The 17,027-nt window shown below is 48.2% G+C and overlaps 1 protein-coding gene across 1 annotated transcript in view; it reads left to right on the top strand.

Annotated features, from left to right (window-relative positions):
- PIWIL2 (piwi like RNA-mediated gene silencing 2) overlaps nucleotides 1–17,027 on the top strand; it is a 117,643-nt gene that overhangs the window by 36,390 nt on the left and 64,226 nt on the right. Inside the window, exons 7-11 of the mRNA XM_066593461.1 lie at nucleotides 6,696–6,806; nucleotides 10,503–10,620; nucleotides 11,784–11,908; nucleotides 13,291–13,371; nucleotides 13,900–14,013. Coding sequence (XP_066449558.1) covers nucleotides 6,696–6,806; nucleotides 10,503–10,620; nucleotides 11,784–11,908; nucleotides 13,291–13,371; nucleotides 13,900–14,013 — 549 coding nt within the window. The remainder of the gene's footprint in view (nucleotides 1–6,695; nucleotides 6,807–10,502; nucleotides 10,621–11,783; nucleotides 11,909–13,290; nucleotides 13,372–13,899; nucleotides 14,014–17,027) is intronic.

Below are 17,027 nucleotides of genomic sequence, written 5' to 3'. Positions count from 1 at the left end.
ACTCTCAGTTTGGGTGGATTATCAACTACCCAAGTCAGTCCTCTCTCTTCCCTTCTTAGTGTCTGGAATTTCTGGGCCTGGCCTTCTCGTGGTCTGCTACCATCACAAAAACTTCAATTACTCCAGACACAGGTGCCTCAGCTGCTTTCCCCCCAATGAAAAAGATTGAAAAAAAGATTTTACAGTGAGTACAAAAATCAAATTTTTAAAAAGCAACACATAATAGGCAATACTGCATTGGGAAGGACCAAAACAAGGAAAATATTGTATTTATATCGCATGGTAAACACCATAAAAAAAGTTAAAGTAATCCCAAAATTGCTTTTTTTCTTTTGTTCGCCTACCAAAAACGCAGGAAAAAGCAATTCTTCCCGTAAAAAACACTCCGAACACATTGTTCGAAAAATAAAAATTCTTTGTTTTGGAATGCAGCGAGGCGGATTCAGTTGTTTTTCTTTAAAGTAGTAAAAAAATAAATCTATATAAGCTTGGATAAAAAAAATGATCATGTTATTTTTACTGAATGGTGGGCGCCGTCAAAACAAAACCCAAAAAACAAGGGTGGAATCTCTGGCCTGGGGTTCCATCTCCTCCCTCCCCCCCCTTATCCAAATGTAATAAAAGTTATACAATACAGTATATATGTCCAAGATAGTTGCCATTAAAAAATAAAGCTCGTCCCTCAGAGAGCTAACCCTCATACGGCTAATGTCAGCTGGTTGTGGCTCTTGCAATGCGACTATGAAAGTTGATTGGTCCTTAGGGCACAAAATAGGCTGATCAATAAAAGATTGAAAAATCGTTTTGTTTTTTTCTTTGTTTTTTTTTGTTTCCCGTTTTCAGGCTAACGTATACTGTTGTCTTATCCTACTTTCTTTCTGCATCAAAACATTCCTTTCCATCTCTCGTATCCCCATCTTCCACTCAAAGGAACCCCTACTGTGCACTCCTTTATTTATCGTCTGTATCATTGGGCGACACAGCAAAGACCTTGGGTATAGCTTCTGCCACTAGGAGGTGACACTAAGCATAAAAGTGTTAACTCCTCCCACCAGCTATACCCCTCCTGCAAGCAGCATGCCAGCTTAGTTTTTAGCTTAGTGTCTAGGAGGCAGACGGTCTCTCCTACAGAGACTATATTTTCATCTTATTTTTCAGTTAATCTCCGAAGACCAGGGAATAACGGGGAGGCAGGACTCTTCCTGTTAACCCACTGAGGAGGGCGAACAGAGGAGAACTCTGTTGTCTGCCTGGTCCCCTCAGAAGACAAGAAGGCACACGCAGGCCCTAACCTGGATGTGACCTGCCAGCGATAGAGCCCCCCTTTCTCCTGGTCCGGCATCCCCTGCCCTATCAAAGGCAGGCGATGGTGGGGCGAAGTTCTGCTGGAGCCAGGAGGCCACCCTACCTTGGTCAAGAGGTGAGTATGCGGTTTTATTGTTAGTCCGCCACCGTGCAGACGATGGCTCTTTGTACCTTGTTTTGTGGCCTCACCTAGGGGAGTGAGATATACCGCCTGCGGCCTCTGTGCCGCCTACGGCTTGTTTTTTTTGTCGCCTGTGCTACTTGTAATATGCCACCGGCCACTTGCCGCCTGCGGGTTGTGTTTTGCCGCCCGCGGCTCCTGTTTTGCCGTCTGCGGCTCCTGTGGGCCGCCCGCTTTTCTTCTGGTGGTCGCGGTGGGGCCGCCTGTGGCTCCTGATGTGCCTCCGGTGGGGCCACCTGCGGCTCCTGATATACCGCCCACGGCCCCGGTGGGGCCGCCTGTGGCTTTTGATGTACCGCCCGCGGCTGCGGTGGGGCCACCTGCGGCTCTTTATGTGCGTCCGCGGCTCTCGAGGCCGCCTGCGGTCTTCCATGTACGTGGGGCGCGTACTACCCGCGGCTCCGGGTGGATCGCCTGCGGCATCTTATGTGCCGCCCACAGCTCCAGTGGGGGTGCCCGTGGCTCCAGTGGGGCTTCCGTGGCTTGTTGCACACGTCCAGCATAGCAGCCACGCGGCTCATGCCTAGGACTTCCGTGCGCGGGGGATATGATCCTCAGCGCGTGGCCCTCCTTTTGCACAGGCCACGGTCGTCCTTGTATCCTGGGCTCCGGTGGGGACGCCCGCGGCTCCTGCTGTGCCGCAGCAGCTCTGGTAGGCCGCCTGCGGCTTTTCATCTGCGCATCCCGGCAGTGCCGCCCGCGGCTCCCGAGCACCGCCTGCGGCTTCTTATTTGCCGCCGCGGCTTGTAGCGCGGGCCGCTCCGCCAGGTAGCTGCCACACGACTCAGGCTTAGGCCTTCCGTGCGCAGGGGATATGATCCCGCCGCACGGTCCTCTTGGGCAGGTGCGCGGTCGTCCCGGTATGCCGTGCCGTTCTGTGTTTTTGCAGTAGCTCAGTGTGTGATCACGGCCGCCGTGTGGCCTTTCCAGTGACGGCCACGTGTCGCTGAGCGGTCATTTCCGTTTCCCACCGCACGGACACAGGAGTTTCCCGCTGTGTGGTCACGTGGTTCGCGCGCCGTTCCGCTCTTCTCTGCACGTTTTTATTCCTTGTGTCGTAGCAGCACCTCTTGCTGCACGTACTGGACTCTGCTGCTGTACGACCATTAATTTGCCCTGCGCACAGCTATGTTCTCCATTGCGGGTGCAGTTAGAGGGCGACCGCAGTATCAGGTGCTACGCGGCTGCTACTTCTCGTTCATTGCGTGATCGGCATATTCCTCTGCAGCGCCGTCGCGGCCTGTGTACGTCACCGCTAGGCAGGTTGTCGCTGCTAACCAGCGTGCGTAGCCCAACGTGTACGCAGATACTGTGTGGACTCCTGCAGTACCTTCCTTACTCACACAGGAAGTCTCTGGATCGCCCCCCATGTCTGCTCGGACCGAGTTGAGCCTTGCCTCGGTAGCTCCCCTATTGCCCCTCCTTGCAGTTCCCTGCAGCCAGCGTACTGCAGTGTCCGTGTCCAGGATGACACTCGGACGGAGCCGGCCAGAGCCACATGCCAAGTGCGCTCTCTCTGCAGTACGAGATGCATCCAGGATATCTCGTCTTACTGACAACAGTGGCCAAACTCGTGGTCAGCTTTACCTGAGCTTGCTGAGTCCTGTAGCACCTTCCATACACAAGAAGTGCTCATACAGGGAGTCCCTGGACTCATGGCTCCTCTTGTCTGCTCCGGGGGTTGAACATGGCTGACTACTAGCTCCCATGTTATCGTCAGCCAGCCGACCGCAGTGTCCACATCCAGGATGACATGCGGACGGGCTGGCCAGAGCCACATACTGTGCGCTCTCGCTGCAGTACGAGACTACAGCCAACAGAGAAGAGCGCCCTACTGACAACAGTGTTCAAACTGGTTATCAGCATTACCCCGGGCTTGCTGAGTCCTGTAGTACCTTCTGCATCGGAAAGAGTACATACAGAAGGACTCCTCGGACGCAGCGCCCCGGTTGACCCTTCTGCAGTCCATGATGACACGCGGACTGGGTCGGCCAGAGCTACATACAATGCGCTCTCTCTACGATACGAGATTACACTCAGTCGGAGAATATCGCGTCCTGTGGCATCAGTGCGCGTACTCTTGTCAGCATTCTCTGTGGTACCTTCCATACGGACTGCTCAGGGAATTCTTTGATCGTGTGTACTCTAGCCCAGGCAGAGCAATCCCTATGTCTGGCTCTCCGGGTGCTCCTCCTGCAATTCCCTGCAGCCAGACGTACCACGGTGTCTGGGTCCAGGAGGACTCGCAGGAGGGGCGGCCAGAGGCACATGCTTAATGCAGTCTCCGTGTCCAGGATGACGTGTACAGGGGCCGACCAGAGCCACAGACTATGTTCGCTCTCTCTGCAATACGAGTTTTACTTCCAGCGGAGAACATCTCGCTTTACAGGCAATGTTCCTCTAGCCGAGGGTCAGCCGTACTCCGGCCTCGATGGGACCTGTGATACCTTCCTTACCGGAAACAGTACTTGCACGGGAATTCCCTGCATGCACCGCTCCTCATGCCGGACCAGATTGAGCCTGGCCTAACAACTAGATACACTGTCGTTGCCCGCCTGCAGTTACCTGCACCCAGCCTACCATAGTAGAGCCTCTTACTACGTGCGCTCACTGCATTTGGGAGACACCCATAACAAGTCTTGTCCTAGGAACAAGATTGTCCAACGGCCTGTTGACTTTCCCCAGCCTGGCTGAGACCGGTGGTGCCCTTTTGATGGAAAGGAGTACTATTCGTAGGAACTCGGCAAACACATCACACCTCCTCTCCGCTCTGCAGCGGGGAGCTTGAGCAACGAACATCTACCTATGGGATATTTCTCCTGCGATGACCACCTGCAGTTCCTGCAGGCAACCTTACTGCAATCTTCGATTATAGGAGAGCCGCAGGCTGGAGCCGTCCACAACCGCATGCTGTGTGCGCTCACACCACGGACGACAGGGACGTTTCAGTCTCTGGGCATCTCGTCCTTCGCACAGCCCGGTCTATGTATAGTGGCGATTCTGGGTCCCAACTCCGGCAGTGTGCCAGGGGGGCTATAGATACATCTGGAGAGCGCCCCTCTGGTCAGATCTATGACATGCTGATCTGCTGTGAGCCGCTCCCTTTCGGGCGGTCTCTGTACTACAAGTCACTTTGCGTTTTTTCCCAGGAATCTGGACGGCTAGTTCTATCAGCCACGTACGTTCGGACGTGGATAGCTTACAGGCATGATACCGGTTGAGACAGAGTGCCCTGCTGCCCCTGATGGGTGTAGAACAGCCCACATTTCCCCTAGATTGTGGATGGACAGATGCGGGCCATAAGGAGAACTCTAAGTCAGAGCAGTCTCTAATTTAGCTACTTGAGCATTCGCCACGGATCGCATAAGGAGGTTAACAAGTGCAACGGAGTTAAGTTGGATGGACCCAGGAGCACGATGTGATCCTTTTGCCTTCTGCCTGCATTGTTGCTTGCAGGAGACCGTGAGACATTCTATGCTTGTACTGTTGGCAATCCTTGGGGGTTGTCCCTTTCTACTACTGAGGTTACCTCGAAAAGGGACCAGCGAGATTCCCGTACCGGTGTGCCCTTGCTGTGCTGCCAACTTCTTGTGCATAGTGGTTTCATGCGGTTGCACCAATAGGTTGGTACAGGGCCAACCCTAGTTAACTAACCCGTCAGTCCCTATCCAAGGCTAGAGTTCGTCGGAAGCCCAGGATTCCATGCAAGGGGAGCATGCTGTGGGCATTGACACAGGGTTATGGGGTTGAAGGATCTTTTGACACAAGTCCTTTTCGCTCTATAGCTAACCAAGTAGTCGACGGCATGGCTGGGGACGTACGGATATGCAGCATTAGAGCCAGGCTGCGCTTCAGCTATGCGGCCTGGGACCAGAGGTCAGACCTTGGGTCCTGGGTCCTGCACATCTGGTGGTAGTCAGCTGCAAGAATGATTCCTTCAAGATGGTCAAAGGGAAACCAGGAACCTTGCATCGCAAGCTCTTTTCAGCGATGATCAACACGGGACTTCAACCAGAAGCAGATATGGATCACAAAGAGATTTTTCTTCATTGGCGTCCAGAATCGTCCCACTTACTCCCTCGCAGCGGGACTGGGAAGGTGATATTGGCAACCTGAAGTTGTATGGAAGCTGACGTACAGCTAGGTCGAATGTTGGAAGGCATGCAACTCCCTGAGGTTTCGACGTGGATGGCTCCACAGCGTTGTTTTGCACACTGGCTTTGTGCCGAAGGTTGGCATCAGGAGACGGTCGTTATCGACCTGTTGGATATTCCCCCGCTGCCGCTGGAATCAGGATCCACTTCAATAAAGTGTCAAGTGAGCTCCCTTCTCGGTAGTGCCCTATGCCAAGGAATGCTCTAGTGGCAAGTGGGCGCGGTTTGACTACGCAAGAGTACCTCTCTCAGGTAGCATTCTGCTGCCGCGCTGCTGGTAATATCGGCAAATCCGAGGGGACTCCTTGCAATTGCTCTGCTCGCGGCAGTACAGGGTTACAGTGCCAGGCAGTTATATCCTCAGGCCGTGTTACGGCCCATAGTACTTGGACGCCGGGTGCCTCGTCGGAAGATCCTTATCGGAAGTTTTTTCTCTGGTGGATGGAGGGGGCCGTTACTGAGGCCCCTTTATGCTCCTCTCTGAGCATGCTGGATCCCTAGACATCCATTACCGTTAGTTGCAGTTAAGGAGCGGATTTGCTTACACATGCGACTTCTTATATTTTCCCTCCCCCTTGGGTGCTACTCTAGAACGTCCCAAGGTCAGAGCTATGTCCCCCAATGATACAGACGAGAAAACTAGATTTTGTAAGAACTTACCGTAAAATCTCTTACTCGTCTTGTTCATTGGGGGACCCAGCACCCACCCAGTCTGGTAATAGGACTGTAACGTATACTCCTCTTGTTTGGAGGGTCCTCGGTGCAGTCGCACATGGTGTGGGAATGTGTTACACTTCGTGAGTATGGTTATTTATTACCTATTATTGTCATATCCTACTGGCTGCTCCTACTGCTTGCATACAAACTGAGCTAGCACGATGCTGCAGGAGGGGTATAGCTAGTGGGAGGAGTTAACACTTATGCTTAGTGTCGCCTCCTAGTGGCAGAAGCTATACAAAGGTCTTTCCTGTGTCCCCCAATGAACAAGACGAGAAAGACTTTACTTTAAGTTCTTACAAAATCTAGTTTTCCTAACCACTAGTGTTTTTTCACAGTGAACCTCTGATTAAACAGGGCTCCAAGGGGACCCCCATTCCACTTGGCCTTAACGTTATCAAGATCCTCTGCAAGAATGAAGCTGTGTACCAGTACCACATCACATTTACGTAAGTATTTTATAATCCACAAGCATTATGAGCATGGAAATCACACGTTTAGGTGGATACATACTTTATACACGTCTTTTAACCCCTTAACGACGGCCCCATCGGGATTCTACATCCTGGCCGACTGGGCTTTATTCCTAGAGGACGTAGTTTTATGCATCCTCTAGGAATGACAGCCCTGCGGGCTCAGGACGTGATAGCTCCATGCTGCCGGTTACCGGAGGTAGCCGACAGCATGGAGCTGTCATCCCGGGCCGCGGGACCCCACCCCCGGTAACGCGATCGCCTGTAACCACCGGATACCGGTGATCGCGTTAAAGTCAATGCACAGTTAAAAACAATTAAAGTTTCAGCTCCCCTTATGGATCCGATCCGTAAGGGGAGCTAAGAGTACTCGCCCCCGGTCCTCCGCAGCGTCCGGATCCTTCGGTCTTCTCCCCGGCACTGCCGCCGGCGTCTGCACATGCGCGCCAGACGATTTACGTCACGCGCAAGCGCAGAGAGCCGGGAGGCCCGGGAAATTTAAAAACTCCCTGCTCCCGGCTAGAATGAGTAGCCGAGAGCAGGGAGCCGCTGTATGCGGCTCCCGGTCACATGATCGCTGCTATCCAATGGATAGCAGCGATCATGTAAAAGTAAAAAAAAAGTTTAAAAAGTGTAAAAAAAAGAAGATAAAAAGTGTGTTTCATCTCTCCTCATGGATCATATCCATGAGGGGAGATCAAATTAGGTACCTTAAGCCCCCAGATTTATCCGCGGACCTTGTCTGGCTTTTGCGCATTCGTCCGTCGCCAAAATGGCGGACGCAAGCGCAAAAGCCGCAGATTGGCGCGGTAATTTAAAATCTCCCCGCACCTGGCTACTAAATGTAGCCAAGAGCCTGGAGATTTCATGGGCGGCCACGGTACGCGTTTCCCAGTCACGTGATCGCCGTTATCCAATGAATAACGGCGATCACGTAAAAGTAAAAAAAAAGCTCAATTTTCACCTCCCATCACAGATCGGATCCGTGAGGGGAGGTGAAATTACTTAAATAAGGCCACCCGCGAGGGTCCCTGATGGGATCCGTATCCGCGGACCTTCCCCCAGTTTTGGCGCACGAGCCCGTCGCCAAAATGGTGGGCGCAATCGCAGAAGCTGGGGAGGGCAAGAGAAAATTTAAAATCTCCTTGCTCCTGGCTACTAAAGGTAGCCAAGAGCTTAGAGATGTCACGGGGGGCCGCGGCGAGCGGTCTTCGGTCACGTGATCGCCATTATCCAATGGATAATGGCGGTCACGTAAAAGTCAAAAGACAGTTAAAGTTTGGCGCTCCGTTCAGTGTGGGCCCCGTTGTGCATCCAGACAGAAGATTAGGGCCACAATGCATATGTTTCTGAACACGGGACAAATGGGGGTATACATTTTGGGGTGAACGTCTTCATTCCTATGTATGCTGTACAAAAAATAATAATTTTAAAATTACATAATTGCCAAAAAAACAAAAATCGTAATTTTTTCCTTCTGCTTTGCTTCAATTCATTTAAAACCGGTGGGGTCAAAATACGCAGTACACCGCTAGATGAATGCAATAAGGGGTGTAGTTTTTAAAATGGGGTCATTTGTGGGGGTCCTCTGTCGTTTTAGTCGCTCACGGGTTCTATAAGTGGGCAATGGGGCCTGAAACACCTTCAACCAAAATGTCTGTTCAGAAAACCACCCGCTGCTCCTTCCAGTTTGGACCCCGTTCTGCATACGGACAGAAGAATTAGGCCCACAGTGGGTATGTTTCTGAACACGGGACAAAGGGGGGTATCGATTTTTGGGTGAAAGCCTCCATTTATATGTCTGCTGTCCAAAAAAAAATGTTTTTAAAATCACATAATTGATAAAAAAAACAAAAATCGTAATTTTTTCTTTCTGCTTTGCTTTGCTTCATTCAAAAACTGTTGGGTAAAAATTTGCAGTACACCCCTAGATTAATGCGCTAAGAGGTCTAGTTTCCAAAATAAGGTTATTTGTGGGGGTTCTCTATCGTTTTGGCCGCTCGAGGGGTCTACAAGTGACCAATGGGGCCTAAAACGCCTTCAAGCAAAATGTCTGATCTGAAAGCCACTGGCTGCTCCTTTCGGTTTTGGCCCCGTTGTACATACGGACAGAAGATTAGGGCCACAATGGGTATGTTTCTGAACACGGGACAAACGGGGGTATGCATTTTGAGGCGTAAATCCTCGTTTTCATGTGCACTATAGAAAAAAAATCTGTGTTAAAAATTACGTATTTGCAAAAATATGAAATTTTATTTTTTTTACTCTAAATTGCATTAATTCCTGAAAGGAAACTGTGGGGTCAAAATACTCCTGACCCCCCCCCCCCCTCAGTGAATACACTAAGGGGTGTAGTTTTTAAAATGGGGTCATTTGTGGGGTTATCTATAATTCTGACACCTATGAGAATTTACAATCTTGGCTTGGTGCCGGAAAGTAAAGTGTTCCTCAAAATGTTGATAAGTAATGTTAAATTTGTACGTCTCCTAAATGGTTAAAAAAAAAACGAAAGTTTTTCAAACATGCGTCCAGAATAAAGTAAACAGTGGAAATATAGATCTGAGTAAAAATTTGCACATATTTGAGATATTACAGTTGAAAATGTGAAAAAATGACCATTTTTTCAAAATTTTCCCATTTTTGGGGTTTTTAATAAATATATACAAATTCTATGGGTCTATTTTTACCACCTAAATAAAGTACATGTGGCGAAAAAACAATGTCCGAATCACTTGGATATGTAAAGCCTTCACGGAGTTATGATATGTTAAGTGACGCATGTCAGATTTCCAAAATTTGGTTCCGTCACTAAGGCGCAAACAGGCTTGGTCACTAAGGGGTTAAATCCCTCTAACGAAATCCTTTGTACGTTTCGACCACTAAAGATTCGCTCTTTTAGACGTTGTGAATATTGGGCCTTTTTTTCAGTGAAACGTAAGGCCATGAATGGCAACAAGTGGGGCCACACAGAAAGCTATGTGATTTAACGGTAATGGGAGTTATTTAAAGGGTCGTTATGATGACACATCTGTGGCATAGACATACAGCAGTATAACCACAGCTGGGACCCCACTAGGACAGCCTACATGATGACACATCTGTGGCATAGACATACAGCAGTATAACCACATCTGGGACCCCACTAGGACATCCTACATGATGGCACATCTGTGGCATAGACATACAGCAGTATAACCACATCTGGGACCCCACTAGGACAGCCTACATGATGACACATCTGTGGCATAGACATACAGCAGTATAACCACATCTGGGACCCCACTAGGACAGCCTACAGGGATGAGCCTGCAGCGCAAATGTTTTCTAATGAAGAGAGCTTTGCATATCCGTGCTGCATGCACACTTACGTGGATTGTTTAAGGAGTCAAGGAGCTGTGTGGGAGGGTGGAAATAATCTCACAAAAAAGACTGGAATAAAAGTAATATGATAGAAATTGCCGTAATTACATTTTGGTGAAATGAGTGCGGATAACAGCCATGGAAATAGCATTAAAAGGTTCTCATTGCTTATGTAGGAGCTGTTACTTGTTTCCATTTTTCTTTTGATAGTCGCTAAAGTGTAAGGGCTGGGAAGAAGAGAATTATAAGATGATGATACTGTTTAATTAACTTGTTTAAGTTGTATTTAGCCTTTACTCTTCTTTTGCATAGACCCAACGTGGAATGCCGCAACATGCGCTTTGGCATGTTAAAGGACCATCGTTCTGTGACTGGGCAAGTTACAGCGTTTGATGGTACCATCCTCTATCTTCCTATCAAGCTTGCGCAGGTACCAGGAATCTGTTAATGTTATAAGGGGGTTTCCAAGGCTAAACTATTGATGACCTATCCTCAGGATGGGTCATTGCTAGTCTATCGGCGAGGATCCCGGCCAATAAGCTGAATAACGTGACAGCGCCGCTTGTGTGAGTTCTGTGGTATCTTCAGTCCATACCAAGCACAGTACTGTATATTATATAGCAGGAGGTGTCTGGTACAGCAGTCAGTCCCATTCACTTGTATGGGACTAAGCTGCTCTCGGGCCTTTTGACTGATAACTGTGGCGTCACATGTCTGAGAAAAGACCGCATCACTCACCTGATTGCCACAGCCTCTTAAATTATTGGCGGGGGTCGTGAGCCATGCATCTGATACTGATGACCTATTCTGAGGATAGGTCAATATTTTTCTAACATTTAAAAGAAAACTGCCTCAGAGCAGGAAATTGGGGTTTAGTAAAAAAAGGTATTACTCACCCGCTTAACTTGGCGCTGGTCCCCTCTACTCCAGTCTCTGCTCATACAGGAAGCATTGGCATCACATTTATCACTCATATGACTGCTACAGCCAAGCGCTTGCCGCCGCCGCAGTCATGTGTGCATGAATGGTACATTACTACTGAGAGCAGCAAGTGACTGCAGTGATTTTGCAATCAATCAATGCTACATTCTCACTTCCTGTAGGAGCAGGGATCAGAGTTGCAGCTCTGGACCAGAGGCACAGTAAAAGGGTGAGTATTGGTAATTTTTTTTGTTTTCTTTTTATGCTATTAACTACCCTGAGGCATTTTTTTTTTTCCCCTCAAATGTCAGAAAACCCCTCTTAAGTGTTTTTTTCACATCAGCATCAAAGGTTCCATTTAGAATCTCTGTTACTTATTTCCGCTAGAAAATAGGATGAAATGGCGCAGCAAGCAGCGTTATTTCATACTGTAAATTCCAGCAAAATGCTGTTTGGAAATCAAACGGACTGCATTAGAGTCAATGGCAGTACTTTCGGCCAGAGGGTGCAGGAAAATGGAACTCCCTAACAGTGATGTAAAAGAGCCCTAACTTTCACCCTAGATCCATATACAAAGTAAACTAATGCTCCTACCAAAACTCTTTATACCATAATGAATACAGAATGAAAATTAAATGTAGACTTTATTTTTCTTCTTTTTATGTTTTGCAGACAGTGGAACTAGAGAGCGAGCGCCGAACAGATGGGGAGAAGATAAAAATTACTATAGAAATGACGAAGATCCTGGAACCCAGTTCAGACCTTTGCATTCCTTTCTATAATGTTGTGATCAGAAGGTAAGAAACTTGGGGTTTTAAAGGGAACCTGTCATCACCTTTGAGCCTGATTAAACTACGTTATGAAGCTTAAGGGCTCCTGTCCATGGACGATGATTCGCCGGCGAATTACGCTGCCTGGAGCTTTCCATAGCGTTGCTATTAAAAGCGCAGCAGCGGTGTCCACGAGCAGAGAATCGTAGCGATTCTCCTCTCGCAGGATTTAAATTGTGGCATGCTGCGATTCTCCGCGGTGAGCCTATCTATTAGATAGGCCCACTGCAGAGACCTGACAGCGCTCCCCCCTCCTTCCCCCACGGCGGAATATTGCTAGCGATGAAGGGCCTGAAGGTGAGATAACGGGGAGTCTTAGAGTGCTATGTTTCATACTTAGGAAGTGCTCCTTTACCTTGCGGTGTCCCCTTGAAGATGGTGCACAGACAGTGTGAATCGTTTCAGACAGCTTTGTGTTCACTCTCATTCATCTCTATGGGGCACCGCACCCACAGAGTCGTCTCAGGAGGAGTCATGCTGGTTTGTTCGCCAACTTTGTGGTGAATATGAAACAGCTTCCCGTTCCCTCATCGTAACGTTTATTGGGATCAACGGGGATGACAGATTCCCGTTAATTATGTTTTATTTGTTGGAGCTGGACAAACCTCTGGGTAGCTGTTATGTCTGGACATTTACTGGTATTCATCTGTTTGGGTTGCTAATTGGTGACTAAAGTCAGACTGGCACCTAAAGCAGTCTGTCTTGATCCCAAGTCTATAGTATTTCTGTTAATTGCTGATTTATATTTTTAGTACTAGGTATTTTCTTTTTGTACTTCTATAGTTAATCTGCTCCGAGGCCACAATGATGGTTCTGATTGCTCCCTGATCATTTTAGCAGCCATTTTTTTGCCTAATTAAAGGGCTATTCTGCTAAGGGAAACTTAACCCCTTATCACAGGATAAGGGAATAACTAGCTGATCAGTGGGGGTTCAAATGCTAAGAACCCCACTGATCACTAGTACTGGAATGCTATGTCCCCCTAAGAGACTGTCAAAATGAATGGAGCAGCAGCAGCAGCGCGCATGCTTGGCCATTGCACCATTCAGTTAAGTGGGAGTGCTGGAAATTGTCAAACGCTTGAACTCTGCTATTTTTGGCATTACCATTGAAATGAATGGAACGCTAGCCAAGCATGCATACTCCGCTTTACAATTTCTTAAGATACTAGCAGCATCAATACATTTGGCACATGTGCCTTATATACTAAACAAGTCGACAGTACTTTGCTTCTTTAGTATGGAGTAGTTTTGCCTCTGTACACCCACTTGGGAGGCCATCATGTTGGTCTCTTCTCTTTTTGCTTTACTATTTTATTACCTAGATAATACATGTGCATTTTGTTGCAGAATAATGAAAATATTGGATATGAAGCTGGTTGGTAGAAATTTTTTTGACCCCACATGTGCCACAGTACTTCAGCAGTACAGGTAAGTTATTGTTCTATATAGAGTCCTGCATCACTAATTGCTCACTGACATAACAACACGCAGTCTGTTACAAAATCTAATACCGGGGACAGTTTATTGTATCTTCATCCCTGATCACACACAAGGACTACGTTTCATGGAGGAATGTGGTAAAAGGAGGAATAATACTGTGACAGAATGGCCTGCGGGCAGCATACATACCACCTAGAGCAATGCCGTTTACTGCCAAGGGTACACGTACTGGTAGTGAAACTATTTCCCAAAGCTCCAGTTGATCCCAACAGCAAAGCAAACTTCGGGATATCCTTTTGTGTCGTCCTACAGTTCAGATAGATGGAAGTGCTTTTCTAGTTAGTTTTGTGTGGCCGCTATAGTAATTTACAATACAATAAATGTTATAATGTAGCGAAAGGCTGGCAAAGAATATCCGATTTCTGTGCTATAGAAATATAATCATTCGCATTGATTAGCCAGGCCATCGGAGTGACAAGGTTTCTTAGGACTCTTGTAATGTGCTGTGCGTTTTAGATTGCAGGTGTGGCCAGGATTTGCTGCCAGTATCCGCAGAACAGACGGAGGTCTGTTTCTTCTAGCCGACGTCACCCATAAGATCATTCGTAATGATTCTGTGCTGGACATCATGTAAGTTCTATACATTTAGCAATGTATTAAAAAGGTTGTGCCAAGCTATAGTTATGCACTATCCCGGGATTCCTGCTGATCAGGGGAACCTGGGTCCCAAAGATTCCTGTATGAACGAAGCCGAAGTCACACGTGCGTGCCATTTTAAGGCTGACTGTCCACGGGCGTTTTTACATTGCGTTCCCCACAGCAATAATCCGGCCGCGGGGAACGCAATGCACGCTTTCTATAGCGTTGCTTTGGAAAGCACAGCCCCAGCTGTCTACGAGCGGAGAATCTCCGCTTGCGGCCGGCAATTCGCATCATAATTGCTGCCATTCTGTCAGATAGGCTGACCGCGGAGATCTGTCTACAGGCTGCTGCTCCCGGGCGGCAGAGATCCGCCGCAGGATACCGCAACGCCCGTGGACAGGCAGCCTTAATGGGAGAAAAAGAAAATGACTAGCACAAACACTTGTCGTTTTCTGTCATTACCATTGAAATGCATGGAGCAGTGGTGCGCATGTGTGACTTCTGCTCTGCTCATGCAATGACCTCCTGAGTTTTTGATTATTAATTATGCCAGTATCCATCGCCTGGTGCTGAAGAACGCTCATGCAATATTTCACACAAATCGGACCAGAACTGTGGGTTTGTGTACAACACAAACAAACAAATTTGGGGTTTTATATAGAAGCTTAAAATAAAGTCTAGGAGACTCACAAAACATACAAAAGTACCAGTCAACCATAACATTACAACCGTGAAGTGAATAACACTTGACTATCTGGTGCCAATTGCATCTTAAGGGTGGGGTACATTAGATATCAAGTGATCTGTTCTTGAAGTTTGTGTTGGAAGCAGAAAAAAGGGTGATCGCAAGTGACTGACAAGATTCATATTGTAATGACTAAACAACTGGGTGAGAGCACCTCCATGTCTTGTTAGGTTTCCTTGGTATGTAGTGGTTGGTACCTACTGGAAGTGGCCCAAAGGATAACTTTAATGAACTGGAGACAGGGTCATATATTGATGTATGTGGAGAGCGAGGGCTAGCTTGCCTTTGTCTTTTCCAATCCCACAGAAGAGCTACTGTACTACAAGCGGCTGCAAAAGTTCTAGCTGACTATGATAGAAAAGTGTCCGATCACACAGGACTTCTCAGCTTGGTGTACATGGGGCTGTGTAGCTGCAGACTGATCAGAGTGCTCATGCTGACCCTGTCAAGTGCCTACAATGGACATTGCATCAGAACCGGATCATGGAGCAATGTACGAAGACGGCCTGGTCTGATAAGTCAATGTTCTCTTTTAGATCATGTGGTCAGCCAGCCGTGTGTGTGTGTGTGTGTGTCACTTATATGGGAAGCGATGGCACCAGGATGCACTACGGGAAGAAGACAAGTTGGCGGAGGCAGTGTGATGCTCCAGGCAATGTTGTGCTGAGTATTTGGATCCTAGTATCATGTTGTTGTGGCACGTACCACCTAACTAACAATTATACCGTCAAGCATCCCCAATCATGGCAGCCACATTCCCTAATGGCAGTGCCCTCTTTCAGCAGGGTAATTCCCCTGCCAAACTGCAGAAATTGCTCAGGAAAGAGATCAAGATGATGACTTGTCCTTCAAATTCCCCAGATCTCAATCCAATCAAGCATCTGTTGGTTGTGCTGGGAAAAAAGTCCGACTCATTGAGGCCGCACCTCATAGCTCACCGGACTTAAAGGATTTGTAACTAACTTCTTGGTGCTGGATAACCCAGGACACCTTCAGATGTCTTGTAGCGTCTATGACTCAGTGGGGCAGAGTTGTTGTGGTGGCACCAGGGACCCCTGCCCAATTAGTCAGGTGGTTTTGGCTGATTGGTGTATATGTTGTTCTTAGTGCTTCTTCGCTTGAACGCAAAGCTAAGTTTTGGGTGAGCAGGAATTGGTTATGGCGTTCTCTCATTACGGTTTCTTAATATTGAGGATGTAACAGACAGGTGTGAGTGTTGGTGTGTATGAAGCATTGTACATGAGCAAATCATTTCCTTGTATTGTGCTTGTGGTCACTGGATGATCCCATTATGATAGGATTGATTTCCAACATTCATAAATGACTGGATTGATTACTGCTCTAGATGTCCTAAAAATCAGATTGTACACAGTGAATGATAATGATTATACAGCAGTGGTCAACAGATAGTTAATTTTGTTTTGCAGCACCATCTCATAGGAGCGTCTCATAGCACTTGGTGATACATCATTAAAGAGGTTCTGACACAAATAAGATTTTTATTAGAGATGAGCGAACGTACTCGGATAAGCACTACTCGTCCGAGTAATGTGCCTTATCCGAGTACCGCTGTACTCGTGCTGAAAGATTCGGGACGCGCTGCGGAGCGGGGAGCTGCAGGGGAGAGCGGGAAGGAACGGAGGGGAGATCTTTCTCTCCTTCTCTCCTGCCCGCTCTGCCCCGCTCCCCGCTGCGACTCACCTGTCAGCAGCGGCAGCTCCCGAATCTTTCAAGACGAGTACAGCGGTACTCGGATAAGGCACATTACTCGGACGAGTAGTGCTTATCCGAGTACGTTCGCTCATCTCTAATTTTTATGCTTTAACAGCCATTGTTCCCTGGTCTGCCTAATGGACAGAGGGAAGCCACGATTTAATGGCTGTCAAAGCATAAAAACATAATACTTACCTTGTCTTCAGTTGTTGTTGTCATCAGGGGGGTCATCTCCCAGCAGGCTCTGTTCTTCCTCTTCTTCCTCCACGAGTCGCGCTGCTCCGGGATTGCGCGCATGCGCAGTGGAGAGGTGCCCTCTGACAGGAGTCAGGACGGGCCGCGTCTCCACTGCGCACGCGCAGAATCTCAGAGTTCAGCCAGGACAGACGGGCCGCCCACAGCAAGCACTGCTTGTGACGTGCTTGCTGTGGGCGGCCTGTTCGTTCACCTCGGAAGTGGCTGACGGACGGAGCAGAGCAGGAAGCGGTAATTTTGACCGCTCCTGCTCTGCTTCTACAAGCCACAGATGAAGAAGCCGGATGGA

Source organism: Eleutherodactylus coqui, chromosome 2 (genome assembly GCF_035609145.1).
Source record: "Eleutherodactylus coqui strain aEleCoq1 chromosome 2, aEleCoq1.hap1, whole genome shotgun sequence".
Taxonomy (NCBI): domain Eukaryota; kingdom Metazoa; phylum Chordata; class Amphibia; order Anura; family Eleutherodactylidae; genus Eleutherodactylus; species Eleutherodactylus coqui.
This window is presented reverse-complemented; position numbering and strand designations above follow the sequence as displayed.